We start from the raw sequence: 21,336 nt of genomic DNA on the forward strand, positions 1-21,336 counted from the left end.
AATTTTTGGCGGTTCACCGCCAACTAATCACAAGCTAGGAGACATCAATGGAGCAGATGCTGGGATGAACCGTTTGGGTTTCAGATGAAAAGGCCGGTTGCACGTGTATGCAACGGATCTTGGCTCGTTTTAAACCCAGCCAGGCGCGCGTAAAGCACTTTGAAATGAGATAGGTTCGTTATTTTGATAGCCTTCTCGATGCTCGTTGATGCGATCCATGATCGTGGCCGCTTTAGGCATCGCGAAAACGAATTAAACCATGCTGCATCGAACTTCCATCAAATCGTGAAAAGTTTGCAAATTTCTTATAAGTGTTCGAAAACACTCGTTTCGAGTTTGTAATTTTTTTGAACTATGCTTTAAACTAGGATAGAATAAATTAAAGAATAGATTTTTGATGGCATGATAATAAAAAGTTAGGCGATTATTTATTTATTTATTTTAATTAATTACTATCATTTAAGTTAAATTTTAATTATTTCAAAAAAAATTGTTTAGATGTAAATTAGTCATATTATTTGTAGAAAGAATAATTGGAATTTTTCAGTGATTCTGAAATTACTTTTGAATTTGCTAAAGCATATATATATATATATATATATATATTGTCACAGAAATGTTTAATAACTTGCAAAAATTAAAACGAAAGGCTAAATATATTGATATGTATACCGATATCTCTTCTCTTCAATATTATTTCGAGCATGTAATGTATCTATGGTTCTATGAAAACCCTTTACCCTAAATATCCTTTGTTAGTTGTAAACACACCTGCTTTTTATGGACCTGTGAACAATTTGAAAAAGTTTTTTTTAGCTTTGTTGCGTTCGATTGAATTATTCTAAATATTTTGATTGCCAGGCTTCAACTTTGCCATCGAGCTGACATTCACTATCAAGCATTGCATCCTTGGAATATATTGATCAAACTTCTTTTTTTAAGAAAATATTTTAACTCAACCAAAAGTGTAAATAATATAACGTGAAAATAATTTAATTTTTGAATTTTAGAATTATTATTTTTAAGTTAATGCAATTGTTATAAATTTTCAAATGTAATGTTGAAATCTAATTGAATTTGTAATAAACAATATGAGAAATGATAAATTGAAATTATATATATACATAGCGACAGAATATTAGTTTGCATAAACAGACTTAATTATGAACACAAAACTTAGTTTTACGATATTCTCGTCATCTTTAATTTTTTTTGTTATTCCAATTATATCATAGCATTAATTATACATATTGTAAACTAACTAAAATAATTTTCAGATAGATATGTCATTTTTATATTTGTTATAGAAAAAATTGCTTTTAATTTTTTGGTATATCTGAAATATTTATATTCATTCTAATGATATAAATGCAGAGATTATATAAAACAAATTCTTGTTTGTTTATTATTCAAATTAATTGCTCATATTCTCTTTCGAAAATCAATCCATTACGTAAATCACGTAAAATTTATATGTTACATGGAATGAAAAAAATGTTCATAAAAGGATACATATTTAAATATCAGCATTAAAATTTAAGCATTTCAAATATATTATTAATACTGTTACAGATTACTGCGAATATTATTTCATTATATATTATACAATCAATTATAAATAAAATATATATGTTGTAAACAATATTAAAACAACATCATAAACGCAATAAGTTACACATATAAATATAATTATTAGACTAATTAAAATTGATTTTTTGAATATTGAATATGCAAATCATATTTAATATGTTAACATTAAATGTAGTATAAATTAATAACTTATGTACATAATAAAAAGCAAAATAATATAAAATGTACATAAATGTACATCAACGATCTCCGCTTCCATCGTTTCTTTCTATTGGCATTGCATCAAAGTTCTCACTATTATCAGATTCTTTATCATCATTTTTTAATAATTTATTGTTAGTTATGGTATCACCACAACATAAATCATTGTAATCTTTCTGAGAATCATTATTCGTCGCAATTACTTCTTCTTTTTTTAAAGTTTGTAGGGCGTTCGATTGCGTGATCACTGGAATGTCTGTTATTTGATTTACGTCGGTACCATGAGTTACCTAAAAAGAGTTCACTTTTATTTGTTTCCAAATAAATATGTAAAAATATTGGGACAAATATAAGAAATAAAAATATCAAATTAAAATAAAGGGAACTAAATATTACCTTAAGAATTATTTGTACAGGTTCTCGGTTTTCTATATTTTGTAATAAATTACCTTTTTCTTTCTTTTTCTCATGGCCAATTTTAAGTTTTAATAATGGTCCAAACCCTAAATTAAAGGATGCACCAGACAGATAAAATGGTATTGTTATTATAACAAAACCTATACATAAGAAAAGTATACATTTTATAATCCATCTATATGTCCATGATAGATTTTCTAAAACATTAAAAATAATTATTAAATTTACACATACATAATACATTCACATGTACATAAAATTAAACTATTAAATTTATTTAAGTTACTATAATTATAATTAAGGAAAAAAAAAACTTAGTTACCTGTAGCATTATTTATAAAAACAGATATGATAGATCCTATATGAGTAATTGGATGGAGAATAACAGTAGTAATAAAATGAGATAATGCAAATGCAGGTGTAATTTTTAATTTTGGATTAGTCATTATTGTTTCATAATATTTCTCACAATCGTCATTATCTAAAAAGAAAAAAAAATATTTTATTCTACAATATTATTTATTTATTTCACAATAAATGAATATAATATAATAATACTTACAAAAGAATGAAACAAATTTATTCCATATATTCATTTTATCTGGTTGACATGATATTGGTATCTCTGAAAATTTCATTTGTGCTGCAATAGATTTAACTTCAGCCTCCTTTAGAAAAATATACAACAAAATTAATTAAATTATATTATTTTTTTAAATATTATCATTATATAATTAATATTACTTACCTTTATAAGTTGCCACCATGTCATAAAAAAACTCAATATAAATATAACTTGTATGATACTGAAAATAGGAAATCTTCGTCCCCATGTTATCATTCTAAATGTTGAACAAACTATTAACATTGTAAATATAATTATAGTTCCATCTTGCTAAAATAATAAATTTTATATTAAATAACAATTCTTTCAATATATATATAAAACATTAAATATAAAAATATAAATTAATATAAAACACAAATATTCTTACATGCTCTTGTATTGTTTGAAGCATTGTACGAAAACCTTTATGCAATATATCTAATATATTCGTAACTCCAGACATATAATTATATTGAGGTTTTCTTATTATATTACTGAAAATATCATCAATTTCTTTTAAAGATGTTTTATGAACATGGAAATTTCTGAGTATTTCCATTTGAGAATGCGATATTTCAATTTCTAATATTCCTGTTATTGATACTTCATCTTCATTCTATTTTCAATATATAAAATATAATAAATATAATGATATTTTATTATGCTTGAAAAATATATATAAACAATATTATTTTATTACCTGTATATGGATATTTGATAGTAATAAATTAATTAAACGCTTATAAAAAATAGCTTCATGACTACTATAATTATTTGCTTGTTTAGAAGATTTCAAATTATTTTGATCTTCATTATTGTTTTGCATAACTTTTACCCTAAAAATATTAACAAACAATATTTTTGTTATTAAAAATTATTTATGTTATTAAAAATAAGTTACGATATATTATATACATATATATATAAATTTTAAAAATTATATATTATATTATATGCAGAATATAATATATACATTTATACATACATAAAATTTTATATTAAAAAAACCAATATATACATATTTATGTACTAATTTGAATAATATGATATAATGTCTATTACTTCTCTATTATTATTAAAATTCCATCATAATCTAAATTATATACATATCATATTTTATACATACACGTCCACTTCTATGTCTTTAATCATTGTTTTACTTTGTTTATTATAGAAAAATGAATGTGGATCTATTAATTCTTCTGTATTCCTATAAAAAATTGTTGTTTATTTTATATTTGTAAAAAAAATTATTTAATTGTTAAATTTAAAAATTATATATACACTTTAATAGAAATGTATATACTTACTCTATATTTTCAAAATAATTTTCATCTTCACAATTAATAACTAAAATGATTGCAAAAATATGAATTGACAAAAAAATAAATTCTCTTGAATACTTCATTATATACAAAAATAAACTTTGAATACGATATCTTCAACGATTGAAATTTATATGAATACTATTCTAAAAATATTGATGTTATCAATGTTTATCAATAATAACCATAACCTATCTTTTTGTTTATATTATAATACACTGCAAATAAATATATAAAAAAGATACGTGAAATATATATCAAGTTTAATATTAATATATATCACGTTTAATGATTTGCAATAATTTATTTAAATCACAAAACGGTAAAGTATTCACTTAAAGCAGTGATACCACTCCATGTTATATTAAATTATAGTACTAGAAAAGTTTAAGATAAGATGCGCTGTTATCTTATTTAGCATTTAACTTGTAGCGCCATTTCTTCAAAAAATATCAAACATATTGTATATTATTACCGACATTAAGATTATTTTTCATTGAAAAGCTTTAAAATTTCTTCCTTTCTTTATTGTCGAATCAAGCTTTCATTTGTTTAAAATATTATTATAGTTGTCATCGAATCAAAATATTCATACATTATATATCAAAGTATATTGTTTTGAGAAAATAATATCCTAGAAATATATTGTAAAGTTAAAAATGTAATATCAATAGATTTCACAATAAAAACTAGAAATAGAAATAAAAGTATATTCAATTAATATCTCATCCCTTTATGTCCGAAATCAAACGCCAAATAAAGCGAGCATATAGTGCAAGAAGGACAGAAATAGAATAAAAATATTGAAATCAGCGCCATCTTTAGAGTGCCGCAAATGAAACTTATATAAAAAGGACAGAAAATAATAGGAAAAGGATAGATATAGATTAAGAATTGATCATCAATGCCATCTCTCGAATGCTAACGATATCATTTCAAAGGAAAGATAAAGTAGAACAAGAATTGAATATTATCGCCATCTTTCGAATCTTTTAAAAAGATTTTTAAAGTGATATATTCAATATTTACAAGATGGCGAATAGTCATTTCTTTTCTACTTTATCCTATTTTCAAAAAGATATCTTTACTACTCAAAAGATGGAGATAATAACTAATTCCCACCTACTTTATCCTACTTTTGAAGAAATGTCTTTGATACTCGAAAGATGGCACTAAAGATCAATTCTCATTCTATTTCTATCTTTTTCTTATTATTTTCTGTCCTTTTTATATGAGTTTCATTTGGGGCACTCTGAAGATGGCGCTGATTTCAATAATTTTTACCCTATATCTATCCTTCTCGCATTATTTGTTCTCCTTGTCTATATTTATTTTATAAAATGTGCTCAAGATGATTTCGATATTTAATTAACTTTATCTTCTTTTGCTTTTATCTATTTCTTTTTATCTATTTATCTATTGTTTAAATATTGATATTTATAATTGTATATTAACATTATATAAATATAATTTTAATAATATATTTTAATGTATTTAAATGTATTTTTTTAAAAAATCTCAAAAATTAATATTATTTTCATTGTGTTGTAATATTGTATTTTTCTATTGTAAAAAATAGGAATATAATTTTTAATTCATGAATAATTCAACTTATGTATAAGTCTACTATTCGTAATAATCGAAGAAATATATCAGAATTATTTTTAAAATGTGTAAATTAATTTTTATGATTGAATATAATTTTTGTACTCACCTCTTTAAAAGAAAAAAATGCTAAACATGATTTCTTGCACAATCAAAAAATAAAATACAAATTTCTATCAAATGTTAAGTCTATTCTGTATTTTATCTGTGATTTAACCATACCTATATCTATATATATATATATATATATATATCTGTATGTATATATGTATGTTATCAAATTTAATATTATATATTGACATTTAAATACATACAGATATTATCAATTGCTTGTGAAATATTTTTAAATATTTAATATATATTAAATAATTTTATCTACATGATAAATAATTTCATCTATACATATTTTTACAAATTGTGTGACGTATTAGCTATAGAAAATAGATCTCAGTATAAATAAGAAATTTAGTACATTCATTTATGCATAAAGAAACTGTGATTGAAAGAAATTCATAGTAAAAAATTAAAATGGAAGTTTTAAATCATTTCGAAAATATTGATGAAAGGTATGTTTCTTATTGTTTTTTTTATTTTACATATATTCCTTCACATATAAACACAATATAACTATAAACATGAAATTTAATATACTAATAATAATTTCTTTTTTATATAAAATTATATATTCAAGTTTTATAGAATATATAAATCTATATTTATATTTCGTAATATAAAATTTTGTTTTATACGGAACATTATATACTTTAATCTATAAGGTTATCTTGTAGAAAATATAATTTTAAATTATTTAGAATATTTAGAATATTCTAAATTAATTGGGTTCTTTGGTATACCTTTATTTAATATTTAATATTTTACAGTGTGGATGAGAATACAATTAGCAATGATAATGTTGGTGTAGTTTTAGAAGAAGCTGAAATAATAGATTGTGATACAGAAATAGAAACTGTTACAGAAGAAGATAATATACAGTATCAATTATGTGAAGTAAATAGGAATGATAATACAGTAGCATATCGTGTAGTACAAGTTGGTGATAATCACATAAATAATGCTGAATTGTCAATAGCTGCTCCAATAAATAATACTGTTCAAGTTTTAACTTCACCTATAAATGGTCAATTTTATGTACTTAGCAATGGTAATGAAGTTGTTTCTTCAGAATCTGCAAGAACAGTTGCACCACGTGTTAAACTTCAAATAGATAATCCTCAGAATATTCTTACTAACATTAAAAAGGTAATATCTTATATGATTTATAATTAATATTAATAAATACTAAAAAATATTTAAAAATACTAATATATTAATAAAAATATATTAAAAAATATTAATATTATTATTAATAATATTATATAGAGAGATGAAAGAAGAAGAGTAACTCATAATGAAGTTGAGAGACGTCGTAGGGATAAAATTAATAATTGGATTTCAAAATTAGGAAAGCTTTTACCAGAGTGTGAACAAAGTACAACAGCTGATGGAGATGTAAAAACGAATTTTGAGTTGCAGGTATTATTTTGATTAACTAATTTTTCAATAATTTATATTTTATTTGATAATTCATTTTCTATATCATTTTTATTCCAAACATTTATTGAAATTTTATACTTATAGAGTAAAGGAGGAATCTTGGCAAGAGCATGTCAGTACATTACAGAATTACGAGAAATACAGGAAAATTTCGCACAAAGTTTAGACGAAAATGCTCAGTTATCAGAAGAAGCTAAAACTTTAAGACAAGTGGTAAATCAATTAAGAAAAGAGAATTCCGAATTAAAAGCACAAATTTCAAAAAGTACTTATATACTTGGTACTTAATTTCCATAAATACATAATAAATAGTAATAGAAATTTGGATTTTTATTATAATATTTTTTCCATGACAGTTTTATCCAAAGTATATATTATTTTTACTTATATTTGTAAAAAATAATGTATAGGAAATGCATAATTCAGTGCAATAAAATAATAATAATGTAGTAATTATAAAATGTTTATTTACATATATTTAACTGAGTATATATTTATATTTTGAAAACAATTGTAAACATATTATGTAATTTCAACTGTACATATCATAAACAATAATTATTTATAACGTGAACAATCGAGCAAAGAGAGTAATTTATTATTAAATCATTAAATTAAATATACAAATATACAAAACATTGTGCTATTAATCAATAATTAATCTTATCCAAAAGTTATATCATTTAATTTTAAAGTTTCTTATTGCCTAGAATATGTTGAAATTTTCACTAATGACGAGTTCTACAATATTTACATTCATAACGGTATCTAAGTTATTTACACGAAATCAAATACATTATCGTATCAATTGTTTTTTTTTTTTTTAAATATTTCAAAGTGTAATATGTTCGTGTATATTAATGATATACAATAATGTCAATCATTAATATGCACGTGCAACTAATATTGAATATTACAAGGGACAATATATGCATTCACATATATATATATGCAACAGCCTAAACTGTCATTACTGTAAAGTTTATTAATATTATTGCTTCAAAGCACATCATTTGTGCAGAATTTGTTTTAATATTTTCAGAGTAATAATACAAATTTTCTAATTTATAAATATAGAAAGAATACACGCCGAATTATTCATCACATATTGAGTTACGTGTCTTTATCAAGATATGTAGAACAATAATGCAAAGAATAAATTATCGTAATGTTCATTTTTTTTTTCGATAATTAATACATGTTGCATATATTTGTAATATTACTCTGATAATTTATAAAAGTTTTTTTTCTTTATCGATGTCGGTGAAATTCAATGAAAGTTCTGAGTTGTGCAATGTAATGATGACTATCATTTCAGCATTTATAATTAATATGTAGATATTTCTCTTTTTATGTTTAGTTACATTGGCCATTATAATTGTCCTTACATAACAATGCTTACAAAGAAATTGCGTTCGCACAAATAAATATATTTCTATAAAAATAAGTTTTAAATGAATTAGGTCCAGCAATAAATGTATCGCTTCTAATCTACACATCAATGATTAATGATCTCTGTACAATTGAGTAGGAATCTTGCTCTTTCACTTTGTTATCATATTGTCCTTTTCATATACTAAATACTATGCCAGAAAATAAGCAAAAATATACTTCTGTGTATTGTTTATGTTTTACAAATATTTCTTCTTTTTTTTTTATTGTAAAATTACGCTCGAAGGCAGAGAATAATAATTTTTTTTTTTAAACATATAATTTGAAGATTATACATTCGTTAGAACGATAAAGATTATCAGAAACGAAAAAAAACATATCTAATAAACATATTGGCAGTGTTGAAAACTTTCACAATTGGTAGTGGATTAGTTTTTTGAAATATTAATTGAAATATGCGATGAAGAATTACAGACAGTATGCATACTCCATTAAATCTTTAACATACAAAACACAGAGGTTTTTGCTGGCTGCCTGGCTTTCATCGTGATATTCTCTGTAACATTTTTCTGTACAAGAGTAGAAAAATTTGAAAGATATCTCAGATGATTCTTTTTTCCTCTTTAGAAACTAGAAACTGCTAAAGCAGCAGTAGAAAAGAAGCTTTGATGTGCGAGTATTTACACGTTTAATGATATTTATATTGTTAATACTGTCCGCCTCTATATCTGACGTAGAAATATAATTCTCCGTCCATTTACTAAAAATTTAAAACCTTCATACGAACTATGATGAGTATTACAATTTACTGCTTTTTAAATGAAATGATGATAATTTTAGGCAGTAAAGGAGCGAAACAATTTAAAATTTTTTTTTCTTTTTTTTTTTAATGAATATGTGATACGTTTCGCTTCACCGAGAGAAAATTTCAAGATATAATATTTGTATCAATTGTTTTTTTTTTCACTGTGCACTCTAAAATACATTATCTAAATTGTCATCAAACTAGAAATACAATTAAAAGATTTTTCATTTTGAAACTGCAAATATATATATATAAGTTGATCTATGTTGAAATTCGATTACATTTTTACTATACTTTTCTCTCAGTGCTTCCCTCATACCTATTTACTCGTGAATCTCTGGAAAACAAACATTTCTCAATCAGTCTTTATTACCATAAAAAATGGATGGCCATTACTAATCCATTGTACACGACATACAAGCGGTTGCATTTCAATAATGATAAAGTTTCATCACTGGTCTTTCATGTGTTTCCATGATAAGTGTGACTAGTACTTTCTCTTTAGTACCGCAAAAGCTCACTAACGGCTTTACACATATATATATTTATACATGTCTAATAATAAGTGCATTCATTTTTCTAATTTATGTAACTTTTTTTCTTCGATTATATTTTCTAATTTGATCCGCTTCGATACTTGTTTCTTTGCTTTTAACCGCTCGATCTCTTCATATTTCTCCAAACTTTCTAATATTCTTCATTTCACTTGAGATATTCTCATAAACGTTGCTTGTACGCATACTCTCCTTTACGTAAATTTATAATTATGCTTAATTAATATAATATTTCTGGCGATTATAGTTTGAACAAACAACGTTTATCATTTTCTAGAAACAACTAAGTGATAATACCTTGTCCAAACTTCATGATAGATGCGTGATTATAAGACGAGAAAGCGTAGAAGAATCTTTTTCGAGGCAGTGAAATTAAATATCGCCAACGATATAAAGTTACACTTTTCTTTTCTTTTTTTTTTTCTTCTTCTTCTTCTTCTTTTATCGAACTGTATGTGTTTAAATTAAACAAGAATACTATATAATCGGACTGGTGAAAATTGTAGCGTTTTACTATCCTGTCAACAGGACGTATCGATATTATTGTTATCGACAGATTAAACGTCAAACTTAACAATTATATAAATAAAATACCTTCGTTCCATACATATGATAAGCGCTTGTTATCGTTTGCCTTCGTGTTGATTAAAACGAAATATTCGATCGCTTGATTATTCGAATATTCTTGAACGTCGAAACATCGAAGAAAATCCGAATAAATCAAGCTGATAAGGAACTTTTTTTTTAAGAAAAGTTTCTCACACGAGTAACGGCGTGAACGAAATTCATAGTTACGAAGCAACGATCGAGCGCTTCTCGTTAAACTTTCACAAGTCGATGTATGGCACGAAGGTAGGCCTGTCTCAGGACGGCTGAAGTCGTGTATTTTTCTTGCTGCTACCGAATGTGAACCAAGTGCCAACTTTACGCCCTAACGAGTTTGTCGTGGCCTGCCCGACCATTGTTGGCATTTCGTAAGCCGACTCTCTTTTGTACGTTTTGTCTGTAATTATTAAATTTAAACGATATCTAATTATTATCCAAGATTTAAATTAATTCTAATCCGAATAATCGGATAACAATTATTTTACGTACTGCGAGGTTTAATTGGCGGTCTGTTCTGTTGTCTCGTTGCAGCGAGTCTGGCTAGTTGCCTCGCTGCAGCAGGAAACTCTAACCCATCGTTTCTGTCCTGTGCAACCAATCTTCGCTCCTCCGCCATGGCTGTCAACCATCGACGTTTCTCTTCCGCTGTGCGACAACAGAATAACAACCATTTATCTCGAACACAGCTGTACACTTTTAAACAGTGCCTCACTGTTACACCCAGTTGGTGATCTGTAAATAAAAGATTAACAAATGATCGATATTTGGAATTGGATCGATGATAAAATACACGATGGTTTGAAAAACTTACCTTTACCATCGGGAACATCGATCACTTCGCTTGTGTCGAGATAAATTCGTCCCTTGTATACGTAGGTATTCCTCTTTAAAATATCCTTTTTACAATATACTAACTGATGATCGAACAGGAAGAGGGTGATATTATTTGTCCACATGCCAGTAGTGACTCTTACAGCTTCACCTTGATAAATTAATTGGGACGAAACTTCTATGAGATCTTCTCCCTGTGAATTAAAAAAAAAAAAATGTTAAAAAATTTCCACGTTAAAATATATTATTTTATACAAGTGATAATATAAATTCATACCTCCCATCCTTCAACCCTTAGCTGCCACGCAGCCAGCTTTTCAAGGCTTTCCATTCGTCTTTTTCTCTCGTTAATCAGAACGGCGACATCTCGCATCGCTTCAAGGGCTTCCTGAATTTTATGGTAATCCGGATGATCAGATTTTGTATATTTCAACAACTCCGCCAATTGGAGCGGATACTTGCATATTCGTTGCACAGGCGTCAATAAATATCCATCCAAAGGAATCTCTATCAATCCTCTCATTAACCTACAGGCTTCAAAGAACTTACTGTAACGATTATGCTGATATAATTCTTGTAACGTGGCGGTAGCCATAGGATGACTATTGCAATACTCTGAATACATGCGAAATCCTGCTCTCTGAAACAGTTTAGAGAATATATTAAAAAATTAAAACAATTGTTATCGAGACAAAAAGATATAAGAAACAGAGAATGATATAAGAAAATTTTCTTACATGATTTAGGAAACATTCACCGACACAACTCTTATACGGAGCACTCCAATCTATCCTAGTTTCTAAATCTTTCAAAAATTCAGATTGAAAGTCTAACAATTCCTCGAGATTGATAAAAATCGTTTCTATCTGCTCTTCGGTAAACATATCCGTGCGTCGTCGACATTCAGCTATGTAACCCTCCGCAACATCCCTTAGTATCTTGACGAAATCCCGCTCTGTTTGAACCAGTTCACGAACTACGCTCGTTCTAACTTGCTCGTTTGATAACAACGAGACACTGGTACGTCTTCTCAATTGTTGATTCGATGTACCTCCAGAGGCCATCGCCGCCAAACAATCCTCGACAGTGTCTTCTTGGCTTACGCGTAACTGAAGATATAAAATTCAACGATGTTATTCAAACTTCAAAATAATACTTGTTTATTTTTTTAACAAAGAATTCTCAATGTATTAATTCAAAGTAATACCAATATCGATTCGCTATCTTTTTTATATCAAAGAATTTAAAATTTGCCTAAAAGATGAAATAAAATCATTAAATGTAACGGCGAATATCTTAATAAATTGCATTTTTCTCAAATAAATGGTAAATAATTTATTTTTAAGTCATCGATAGAAACATACCCTAACAAATGCAGCCGGGAACCAACCATGCTCTCCTCTGCAACTACCCCACCACCAGTCTTTATCCAAATTATCCAAAACCTCTATCACATCGCCAGCACGGAAAGCTAACTCCTCTGGTTCCATCGCCACGTGGTCCCAAACAGCTTCAGCCAAGATTACAACCTCCTCGTCCATCGTCTGCTCGAAGGATTTCTTTCTATCCGTCAAGGAGGCGATGGAGGATTCCGAATCGGACATCATCTCGTCATCCGAAGTCCCACCTCTTCCATCCTGTTCATCCTCAGACAGGACGTTTCCACCGGGCAACCTTGCGCCTGATTTCAAACAAAACGACACTTGTCTTTATTATTGGAATAAAGAACACGAAGATCGAAGATAATTTTTTTATAAATTTTTATCTGTCGCTGGATTTGTCGTATAAATTTTTTAACACGAGAGAACAATCGTATAATCGTTAAATCACCCTGTAGGTATCCATCGTAGGCTTGCTGGTATTGGCAGCGAAAGATTAAAAAATTGTTTATCACGTTTTGTGGGTGTAATTAGTTTTCTCTAATAGTAGAGCTTTATGAAATAATATAGTTTACGCAAGAATAATATTTCCAATATTTTAAGTAAAGGAATTAATTTGAAATTGAATTTCTGAAATATTTCATGAAGCTCCAAAAAGCATAGTTGCTTTCTACTTTGAACAAAAGCGTATTCACAGGAAGCAATCCTTACAGAACGAAGATATCAACACGTTTAATACAGGAGTGTTTCCGCATTCCGTACTGTTCAAGAACTCTTCTTACAGGTGCTTTCTGTTACAACGGTTGCTTTGAGATTTTTACAAAGGGTGCATGCTAATTTAGAGCACTGTCGGAAAAAATGGTGAATCTAAGAGAAACAGAGATTGGAGTACCACTGGAATAGAGAAAGTGTGCACTAATTCTTCGTCAACGGGTTCGCTACCAATGTACTTTCGTACCAAGCAAACAAGCAATGTGCTTTAACAAGAAAAAACAAAGAAAAAAAGGATCTTGTACTTTATATAAATATCTTTATAAATACTTTATAAATATTTGTAATAAAAATTTTATGCAATAATATGATTGTGAATCAATGTGTAAAGTTATAAGAATTTGTAAATGTTCGAAGTAAGAAAAAATGATAAATAACTCATTTGCTTGAAACGAAAGAAAGGAAAGTATGTAATCTACGTTAGAATTTGAACAATATCAACAAGTGAGATTTTAAATTAATAATTATTTGAGTTTACCTGCAGTTTTGGTGCGCATCAAGGGTGATAGTTGATTAATACCCAGTGGTTGACTAAGTGAACGCCTCAAATTTGTCCGAGAACTCCTCCCTTTCGCGTTACTGGGACCAGAATAAAATTCTCATTAATTTTTCACTTCTCCTTCCCATATTTTCGGATGAAGGACCAACAAGCTTTGTGTTTACGTAGAAGCATCGATACAACATTCAGCAACGAGTTACAATAAGTAAATATATATGTATATATATATATGTATATGTACATACGACAAGGTATACACGTGTATACAGAGTGGTTCTGTTAATTTTTCCTGCCTTCAAAAATTGTTTATTTGTTCGTTTTTATGTAACGCATTTTTTATTGATAATTATGTAGTTTTGTTCCCTCATTGCTATAAATTATGTTACGTTTTAAATTCTTTTTATGGTTTATCCTAGACTTTGTACATATGTAATTTACTAAATAATAATTCGTCTAAGTGATTTAAACGATAGTTGAATATTTATAAATAAGATAAATTATAATAAAATATCTTGAAAAAAAAAATTAACAAAAAATCAATCGATTAAAATAGGAAAGAACCACTCCGTAACATAGTAACGCGTGATAGATCAACTGTTTTACGAGGAAAAATTAGAAAAAGATGGTTTGTTATAATACCCGTCTACCTACCACTATTCTCCCTCGATTTACTGGAAAGGTTCGAGAATAAAGAATTTAAATTTCTTCAAGGACAATCTTTCAAGAAATTGTATTGATGATATTCTAATGTCGTGCTATGATTCATTTGGAATTAAACGAAATTAAAAAAAAAAAAATAAAAAATCCAAAAAAAGATCCAGAGAAAGATTCAGAAAAGAAACAAAAATATAACAAAAAAAAAAAAGCAAATTATTCAAGATAACGTTCATTTTTTTCAACGATTAAACAATTCAGATCTTCGCTAAAAGAAATTATAAATTAAGCACCTAGATTATCTTTTCATGGCTGTTTCTTTTTTTTTTTCTTTATTAGCAGTTTAGTTAGTTCATATATTTTTAAATTAACCAAGACAATACTTTTCAATATTTACATTAAAAGCCGAAGCAATCGTTCATGTCTCCAAATACCAAGAATTAATTAATCTCCATGTCTCCCTTCTCTACGACATCCATCCCATTTTACGATTCTCGTTAAAATCAACATTTGTAAAGTCATCAAGACGCTTCCAATCGAATATCCAATCCACGATAATAATAATAATAATAATAATAATAATAATAATAATAAAAATAATAATAATAATAATAATAATAATAATAATAATAATACAAGTCTCGAGCGGATATATCTAAATACCGAATCGCAAAATTTCTTTCCCCTCCGCGACGATTGGACGAAGTTCTCTCGTCTAGAAGAACCGATCCAAGATGGCAAAATGAGGCGTTTGCGATAAGGGTGCGAAACCACGGGGTTGATCACGGTCGTTAAACGCACCTTCTCAGCGTAACGATGTCATGGGAGGAGTGCCTCGGGCTCAGCCTAGGAGGCCTCGTCTTGATCGGCGATGGCGTCGACAGCATCCTGCGGTAATTGTGCGCGTGGCTGTAACCAGACCTCGTATCCCACTGGAGTAACCTTTGACCTCCTAAATCGCTGTTCGTTCTACGTACATGCTGGTGCCTCGACGACGTACGACTCTGAAGATCCGCCTGGAAAGTATTACACTCGTTAAACATGAACGGTTACTACATAAGATTCCTTAATAGTGAAAGCGAAGATGAGACTCTTCTTGTCATGTGACGTTAAGCCAATTGTCCAGAAAATTGCTTGATCATCGAGCGGGTTAAGTGCCGTTCCCATTCTCGTTTACGATTAGATTTACACGTCCAATGGAGATTTGTTAATTTTGTACAAACACCAATATATTTTTGTATTCGAGTTAAGGTTTTCGATACACGGTATATATACACGTGGATATTGGTCATTTTACAAGTAATTTTAGTTCTGGTGCAGAGAATTTTGTTTGTTTGTTAATAAAACATTTGTTATTACAAAATGAAAGATCGTATATAAATTGATGTCAGAATAGTATTTTAATTGAAAAGATGAAATATTTTTTTGCAAAATGGATTGAAAAATGAGATATATATATAGATTAAATGTATGCATGAAATGTAATTTTTCCATTGAAACTAGGTCTTCAAAACGAAATTACTTATGACGTGACCTAATAGATTAGTGCAGTTAGATATGTGGTGTTAGAAAAGAGGCGCCATGTTGCTTTCACGCTTGTCGAAACACATTACCATATTACATTGTTCACGTTCCTATATCTTCGTATATATGATTCACGTGTTTCTTATCAATATAATTATAGTATATTATTCACATTTCTATATCTTCGTTTCTTATATGATTCACATAAATTTTCAAATACTTTTTTATCAATTGCACGAAACTTAAGATTCACCGTAAATGGACGCTTCACCGTAAATAACCGATTCACATTATCTCGAAAATACGCCGTCGTTATACGCGAATCACGTAAGACAAAAACAAGAATGATGAAGAGCAAACAGTGATTCGACTTTCGTCCATATTTCCATAAATCGTGTTTGGTCGGTCGCTCGGTCAGATATCAACTAAACCAGGACTGTGCTTCCTCTTCTCGTATCCTGGTTAACGCGATATATCGTGCTGCTATGGTATCAGTCGGTTGTCGGTGATCTGCACGAAGCGTGGCTAAACCATAAACGTGAGTAATGCCAGTTATTGTGTCGAAGGAAACAGTCATACGTGTGGACTGATAATGATTACAAATGTGCAACACTCTCAATATAGCAATAATTATACATCATCGGGTGAAAATGAGAAGGAAGGGAGAGCGCCATGGTAAGACACAAAGGGGGAAAAATTGCGCATAAATAAAATAAAAAGCGACGTATGCAAACATCCAATGACAAATGTATCGCTTTGTACGTCCATCGAAAGCAGGAAAGCGTTTCTCTTCGAGATCCTCGTTTCTTACTATCCCATACAATTATTAGCCTTTTGAAAATTAATGATCCTCAGTTAAATGGAATTGTAATTGGGAGAGTGTCTTGTAATTTGAAAAATTGAATATCCAGAAAGATATTGCTGGTCGATCGAGATGAATTTTATACTATTACTATTTTTAAATCTTTTTTAAATTACGACTTTCTTTTGTAATATTCAAATATGTAATATTCAAATAAATAAACGCTGAAAGTCATTAAATAAAAATAGCAATGTTTGTGAATCGCAATCTACAGACTGAGAACCACATCTTTATTACTTCAAGTTTCGCTTCGATCGGCCATCGATGCTTTTCAGAACCATAGCCAAAGGTTTAAATAGACATTCCAAAAGATCATCGATATACGAAAATGATTGAAAATACCTATTATTACTAAAAATACACGCTATACTTTACTGAGAACAAGTCTCGAGGCCCAAGGGATCCTCGTCCTCTCGTTTAACCATCACCCAATGCCAGATTATGAGATTTTCGATCAATACATATTTCTATTTTTATTGCACTTTGACCTTAATCCGTAATAAAAATCGAACCCAAAATTCCTCTCGAATAACTTCTTCTCAGCAAAACTTAATCAAAATACAAAACACTCTCTCGTTGCGGTATTCCCATTTATTCAACGACGTTTAAGCACAGATACGATAACTTCTCGTGCGGTTGATGATTGGTTAATGATTAACGAAGATAGCATAGGGGACAAAGAATCGGGGGCAAAGAACGATAGTCTTTACCTTAAACTTGTCGATCAGTATCTGGTTGATGAGCTCGGACTGGGGTCGTGATTTGTCGGCGACTCGCCTGCGAAGGGCTGGCGGGCTGTCCGTCTCGTCTTGGACATCCGTGTCGTGGGACTCGGAGCTATCACCACCCCCCATCATTCCACCACCACCACCACCCCCAGTCAATGCTCCACCAGATACCATCTATATCGTTCATAATTTACTTCGTTACTCGTCCGATCTAAATTACACTTTCTTTAATTTTTTCTTTTTTTTTTTTCTCGATACACAAAGTCCATCGACTGGCGTGACGCTTTGTAGGAAATTAATTTTCTAGGGAGAATTATAGTTGCATGAGATGATGTGAAGTATCGGTGTGAAGTATCTCTCCGGCAAGAGAATGTTCAAGGAAATATATAGGTTATAGTTAATTTGGCTAATTTTAAAATTTTATCTTTATGATATATAAAGTATGAGTGCATTTTGTCTATTGTTAATTATTGTTCTGTTTCCTTACCTCGATCTGTATTCCACTATCTCCGCTGTTGCATTTCGCGTTTCTGGCAGCCTTGCTGCCTTTTTTCCTCTCTTTACTGCTTCTCCATACAAGAGGACCGAATCTGTAAAAAGAAAAAACGAGATTCGACGTTTATTTTCTTTCATTTAAATTGCAATTATAATTTCTCTTAATTTAAGCGAAAGAATATTAATTTTCAAAAGAAGATAAAATAGATAGTATGACATTAAACTAACCGGAATTTCTGGTCATTATTGGTGTCTTCTTTATGTTGAGGGGTCTGTTCAGTCACAGTAGGTGGTTCCCTTTCTTCCTCCTCGTCCAAAGGTCCGGATCCATCGTTATCTTCGGCCGGACATTCGCTCTCGTTGCTCTCCTTGCTGCCCTTTTTGTGAAACCTCAAGGAGAAACTTTTTCTAAATTTCTGCAGAACGCTTTCTTGCTGGCTCTGCGTGCTCGAACGAGGAGGATTCTGGGTTCCAGAAGCGGTCACGAGATTGCCACTTAAGTTAGAGGGCTGCTCTTGAAGTCGCGAATGGGAGACCAAAGGAATTGTCGCCTCTGCCAGAGGATGTTCCGTTGTTACGTGACCTGTTGTGCCCTCGTCTTCTTCGTCTCCCGACCACTGTCGACTGTTCCAATAATATAATCGAATGTTATTTTGATATTCATTTTAATGGACAAATATTTTTAAAATCATTTCGTTTTAATTAACTTGCCATAAGCTACGTATGACATTCCAATTCCTTCGTAAAATTTTATAACATGATAAAAATAATTTCTTTATAAAAAAATAGATGTTAATGCGTAATTAGAAAATATTGAATTTATAGAATTTATAATCTTTTGGTTGTAATTTTATTTTCTTCGAAAAATTATATCCCAAAGAAGTAAGTTCAACTTTTGTTCGATACATTGAAATTTTTATTTGACAGAATTTTTATTGTATACATTAATACACAATTATTGTAATGATATTGTAGAGGGACTATATTTAATCAAATCGATTTTATAATTGAAATTTAACAAGGATCGCTTTTGTTATCAATCCTCTATATATCTTGACCTCGTAAAATCTTTTCTGAACTTCAGATTCGATCATCTCGTAACGAAAAGAAAAGCTCAGGCTGTTCAACCATAATTCTCGATCTTCTTACACACGTACACACGCATACGTAGCTAATGGATACGATCGATCCGATTTATCCGTTTAATCAATGGCCCATTGTGATCGTAAATGGAAAATAATTTACGGATCGCAGGAAACTCTACACCGTTTCTTTCCTCTCGCGAGAGGTGCGTTATAAAATTGATAGATCACGAAACTGCTCACGGCAATTTATGCAGCTGAACACCAAGCACGCCAGCTGACCAGGTGGTTGCACGAGGCTGCATAACGGAAACGAGGCATCCTCCGAGTGTCGCTTCTTTGAGAAGCGGAAACTTGCGGTTTCCGAAAATTTCGAAATTATCCAACTGACGTGTAATATTACATTGTAAAAATTTTCTCGAAGCTTGATTGTACGTATCACTTTCACATGAAATGTGATTTCTAATATATTGATAATTCTCTAATATGATAATTCTCCAATAAAATCATCTACGATCGATATTTGTTTGAAGAACAATGTGTTGTTACTTGTTACATTTGAGAAAAAAATTCTATGATAGACGTGATTTATATTCTTTTCTGATAGAATATGATTTGAAATGCGAAATGCAGAATGTAAAAGATTATAATCTTTTTAATTTGGAATTCAGGTGGTTGCATAATGGAGACGAGACGTCTTTTCCTGCGAGTGCCGTCTCTTTGAGAAGTTTGTGGCTTTCGAAAAATTTCGAAATTATTCAACGACGAGTCACGACGAGTCGTTTAATATTTAATTACAGAATTTCTCGAAGTGTGATTGTATTCATTTTCATGTAGAATGTAATTCGTAATCGATTTGAGATTTCTTTAAAAAAAAACGTACGATCGGTGTTTGTTTAAAGAGCAACGGGGAACGTATCGTTATTTCGTTTCGAAGTATGGAAAAATTCCGCGAGAATAGAAAATAATTTCACGTAGCCAGATGTGGAGCGCGAGAGATTATGATCTTTTCGATTTGAAATAATCAATATCGTTGATACGGTCTCTAAGTGAAACTGTTGATTGGGTGAAACGATATTCGTAAGAGTGATTTACTCCAAGGTGTTATTATTGAAGAGTTATTAATTTAAATCGCGATATAATCGAGCCAGATTCTCGAGTTTGTTTTTAAAATGTCTTTCTCTTAGCGTGGTAAGAAATAAATGGTTCCTGTTTGCAACGAGATCAATTGGTTCAAAGGAAACATAAATTTTGCAAGTTTTTTTTTTTTAGCAATAAATGAGATAATTAAATATGCTTTATATTGCGCACACTTTTTTTTTCGAGATAATGAAATTTCTGACTCATTACTTGTCCTTCATGAGTTAATTACACGTAAAAATATTTTGTCGTTTTTTTACGCTGACAATGCAAAAATGATAAATTAACGTCACAGTTACAGTAGTTAAAATCATTTTTTTTTTTAAACAATATTTTTACGTTTTTACTCGATTTTCTCAACCAAATTAATGAGAAAATATGGTGCAGAGTCACGACGTACCACATCATCGAGACAATTTTGATCGATTTTTTTCCTCTTCCAGATTAATGTTTATCCGACGTGTTTCATTACTTCTTGCTCCAGTTACATTTTACGCTTCGTCCGCTTCTCGTTCTGTTACGAGTTTACTTCTACAAACTTTTCACGACGAAGGAACGAACATTTTTCGCTTCACTCGAAAACATTTTAAACGTAAAATATTCCCTGCGAAATGATTAATTATTCCAGCGAAGATTTCGTTTTGAAGGATCGAGAAAAACTTGTCTCCGATTTAGCACTACCACGAAACAGAAATAAAAAGAATAAAAAGAGAGA

At 29.5% G+C, this 21,336-nt stretch overlaps 3 protein-coding genes across 7 annotated transcripts in view; 1 reads left to right on the plus strand and 2 right to left on the minus strand.

The window, feature by feature from the left end:
• Positions 1–1,540: 1,540 nt before the first annotated feature.
• Positions 1,541–4,223, minus strand: LOC122720990 (chloride channel CLIC-like protein 1). Its single transcript, XM_043948156.1, has 9 exons — positions 4,126–4,223; positions 3,942–4,025; positions 3,516–3,651; positions 3,204–3,431; positions 2,957–3,103; positions 2,771–2,876; positions 2,531–2,689; positions 2,188–2,405; positions 1,541–2,081 (listed from the first exon to the last, which is right to left on the minus strand). The coding sequence occupies exons 1-9, from the start codon at positions 4,221–4,223 to the stop codon at positions 1,830–1,832; spliced, it is 1,428 nt and encodes a 475-aa protein (XP_043804091.1). The 3' UTR covers positions 1,541–1,829.
• Positions 4,224–6,096: 1,873 nt separating this feature from the next.
• LOC122721000 (upstream stimulatory factor 1-like) lies at positions 6,097–7,640 on the plus strand. 2 transcript variants are annotated; one of them, XM_043948168.1, is made up of 4 exons: positions 6,097–6,311; positions 6,627–7,005; positions 7,126–7,278; positions 7,384–7,640. In XM_043948168.1, exons 1-4 carry the CDS (start codon positions 6,274–6,276, stop codon positions 7,585–7,587), a joined length of 774 nt encoding a protein of 257 aa, XP_043804103.1. In that variant the 5' UTR covers positions 6,097–6,273; the 3' UTR covers positions 7,588–7,640. The 2 variants fall into 2 exon arrangements, with proteins under 2 accessions (XP_043804103.1, XP_043804104.1); XM_043948169.1 differs by having other exon boundaries at positions 6,668–7,005.
• A 146-nt stretch (positions 7,641–7,786) lies between these two features.
• LOC122721058 overlaps positions 7,787–21,336 on the minus strand; it is a 125,501-nt gene continuing 111,951 nt past the window's right edge. For 2 of the 4 annotated variants that reach the window (XM_043948276.1, XM_043948277.1), the window contains exons 10-20: positions 18,628–19,023; positions 18,392–18,494; positions 17,887–18,078; positions 15,592–15,806; positions 14,116–14,216; positions 12,852–13,168; positions 12,225–12,596; positions 11,765–12,127; positions 11,468–11,681; positions 11,146–11,388; positions 7,787–11,053 (exon numbers count right to left, since the gene is read on the minus strand). In XM_043948276.1, coding sequence (XP_043804211.1) covers positions 10,914–11,053; positions 11,146–11,388; positions 11,468–11,681; positions 11,765–12,127; positions 12,225–12,596; positions 12,852–13,168; positions 14,116–14,216; positions 15,592–15,806; positions 17,887–18,078; positions 18,392–18,494; positions 18,628–19,023 — 2,656 coding nt within the window. In that variant the 3' untranslated portion in view covers positions 7,787–10,913. The remainder of the gene's footprint in view (positions 11,054–11,145; positions 11,389–11,467; positions 11,682–11,764; positions 12,128–12,224; positions 12,597–12,851; positions 13,169–14,115; positions 14,217–15,591; positions 15,807–17,886; positions 18,079–18,391; positions 18,495–18,627; positions 19,024–21,336) is intronic. The other 2 variants (XM_043948279.1, XM_043948278.1) reach the window with 2 other exon arrangements.

Source organism: Apis laboriosa, unplaced genomic scaffold (assembly GCF_014066325.1).
Source record: "Apis laboriosa isolate Shangri-la unplaced genomic scaffold, ASM1406632v1 scaffold13_cov153, whole genome shotgun sequence".
In the NCBI taxonomy this organism is placed as follows: Eukaryota; Metazoa; Arthropoda; class Insecta; order Hymenoptera; family Apidae; genus Apis; species Apis laboriosa.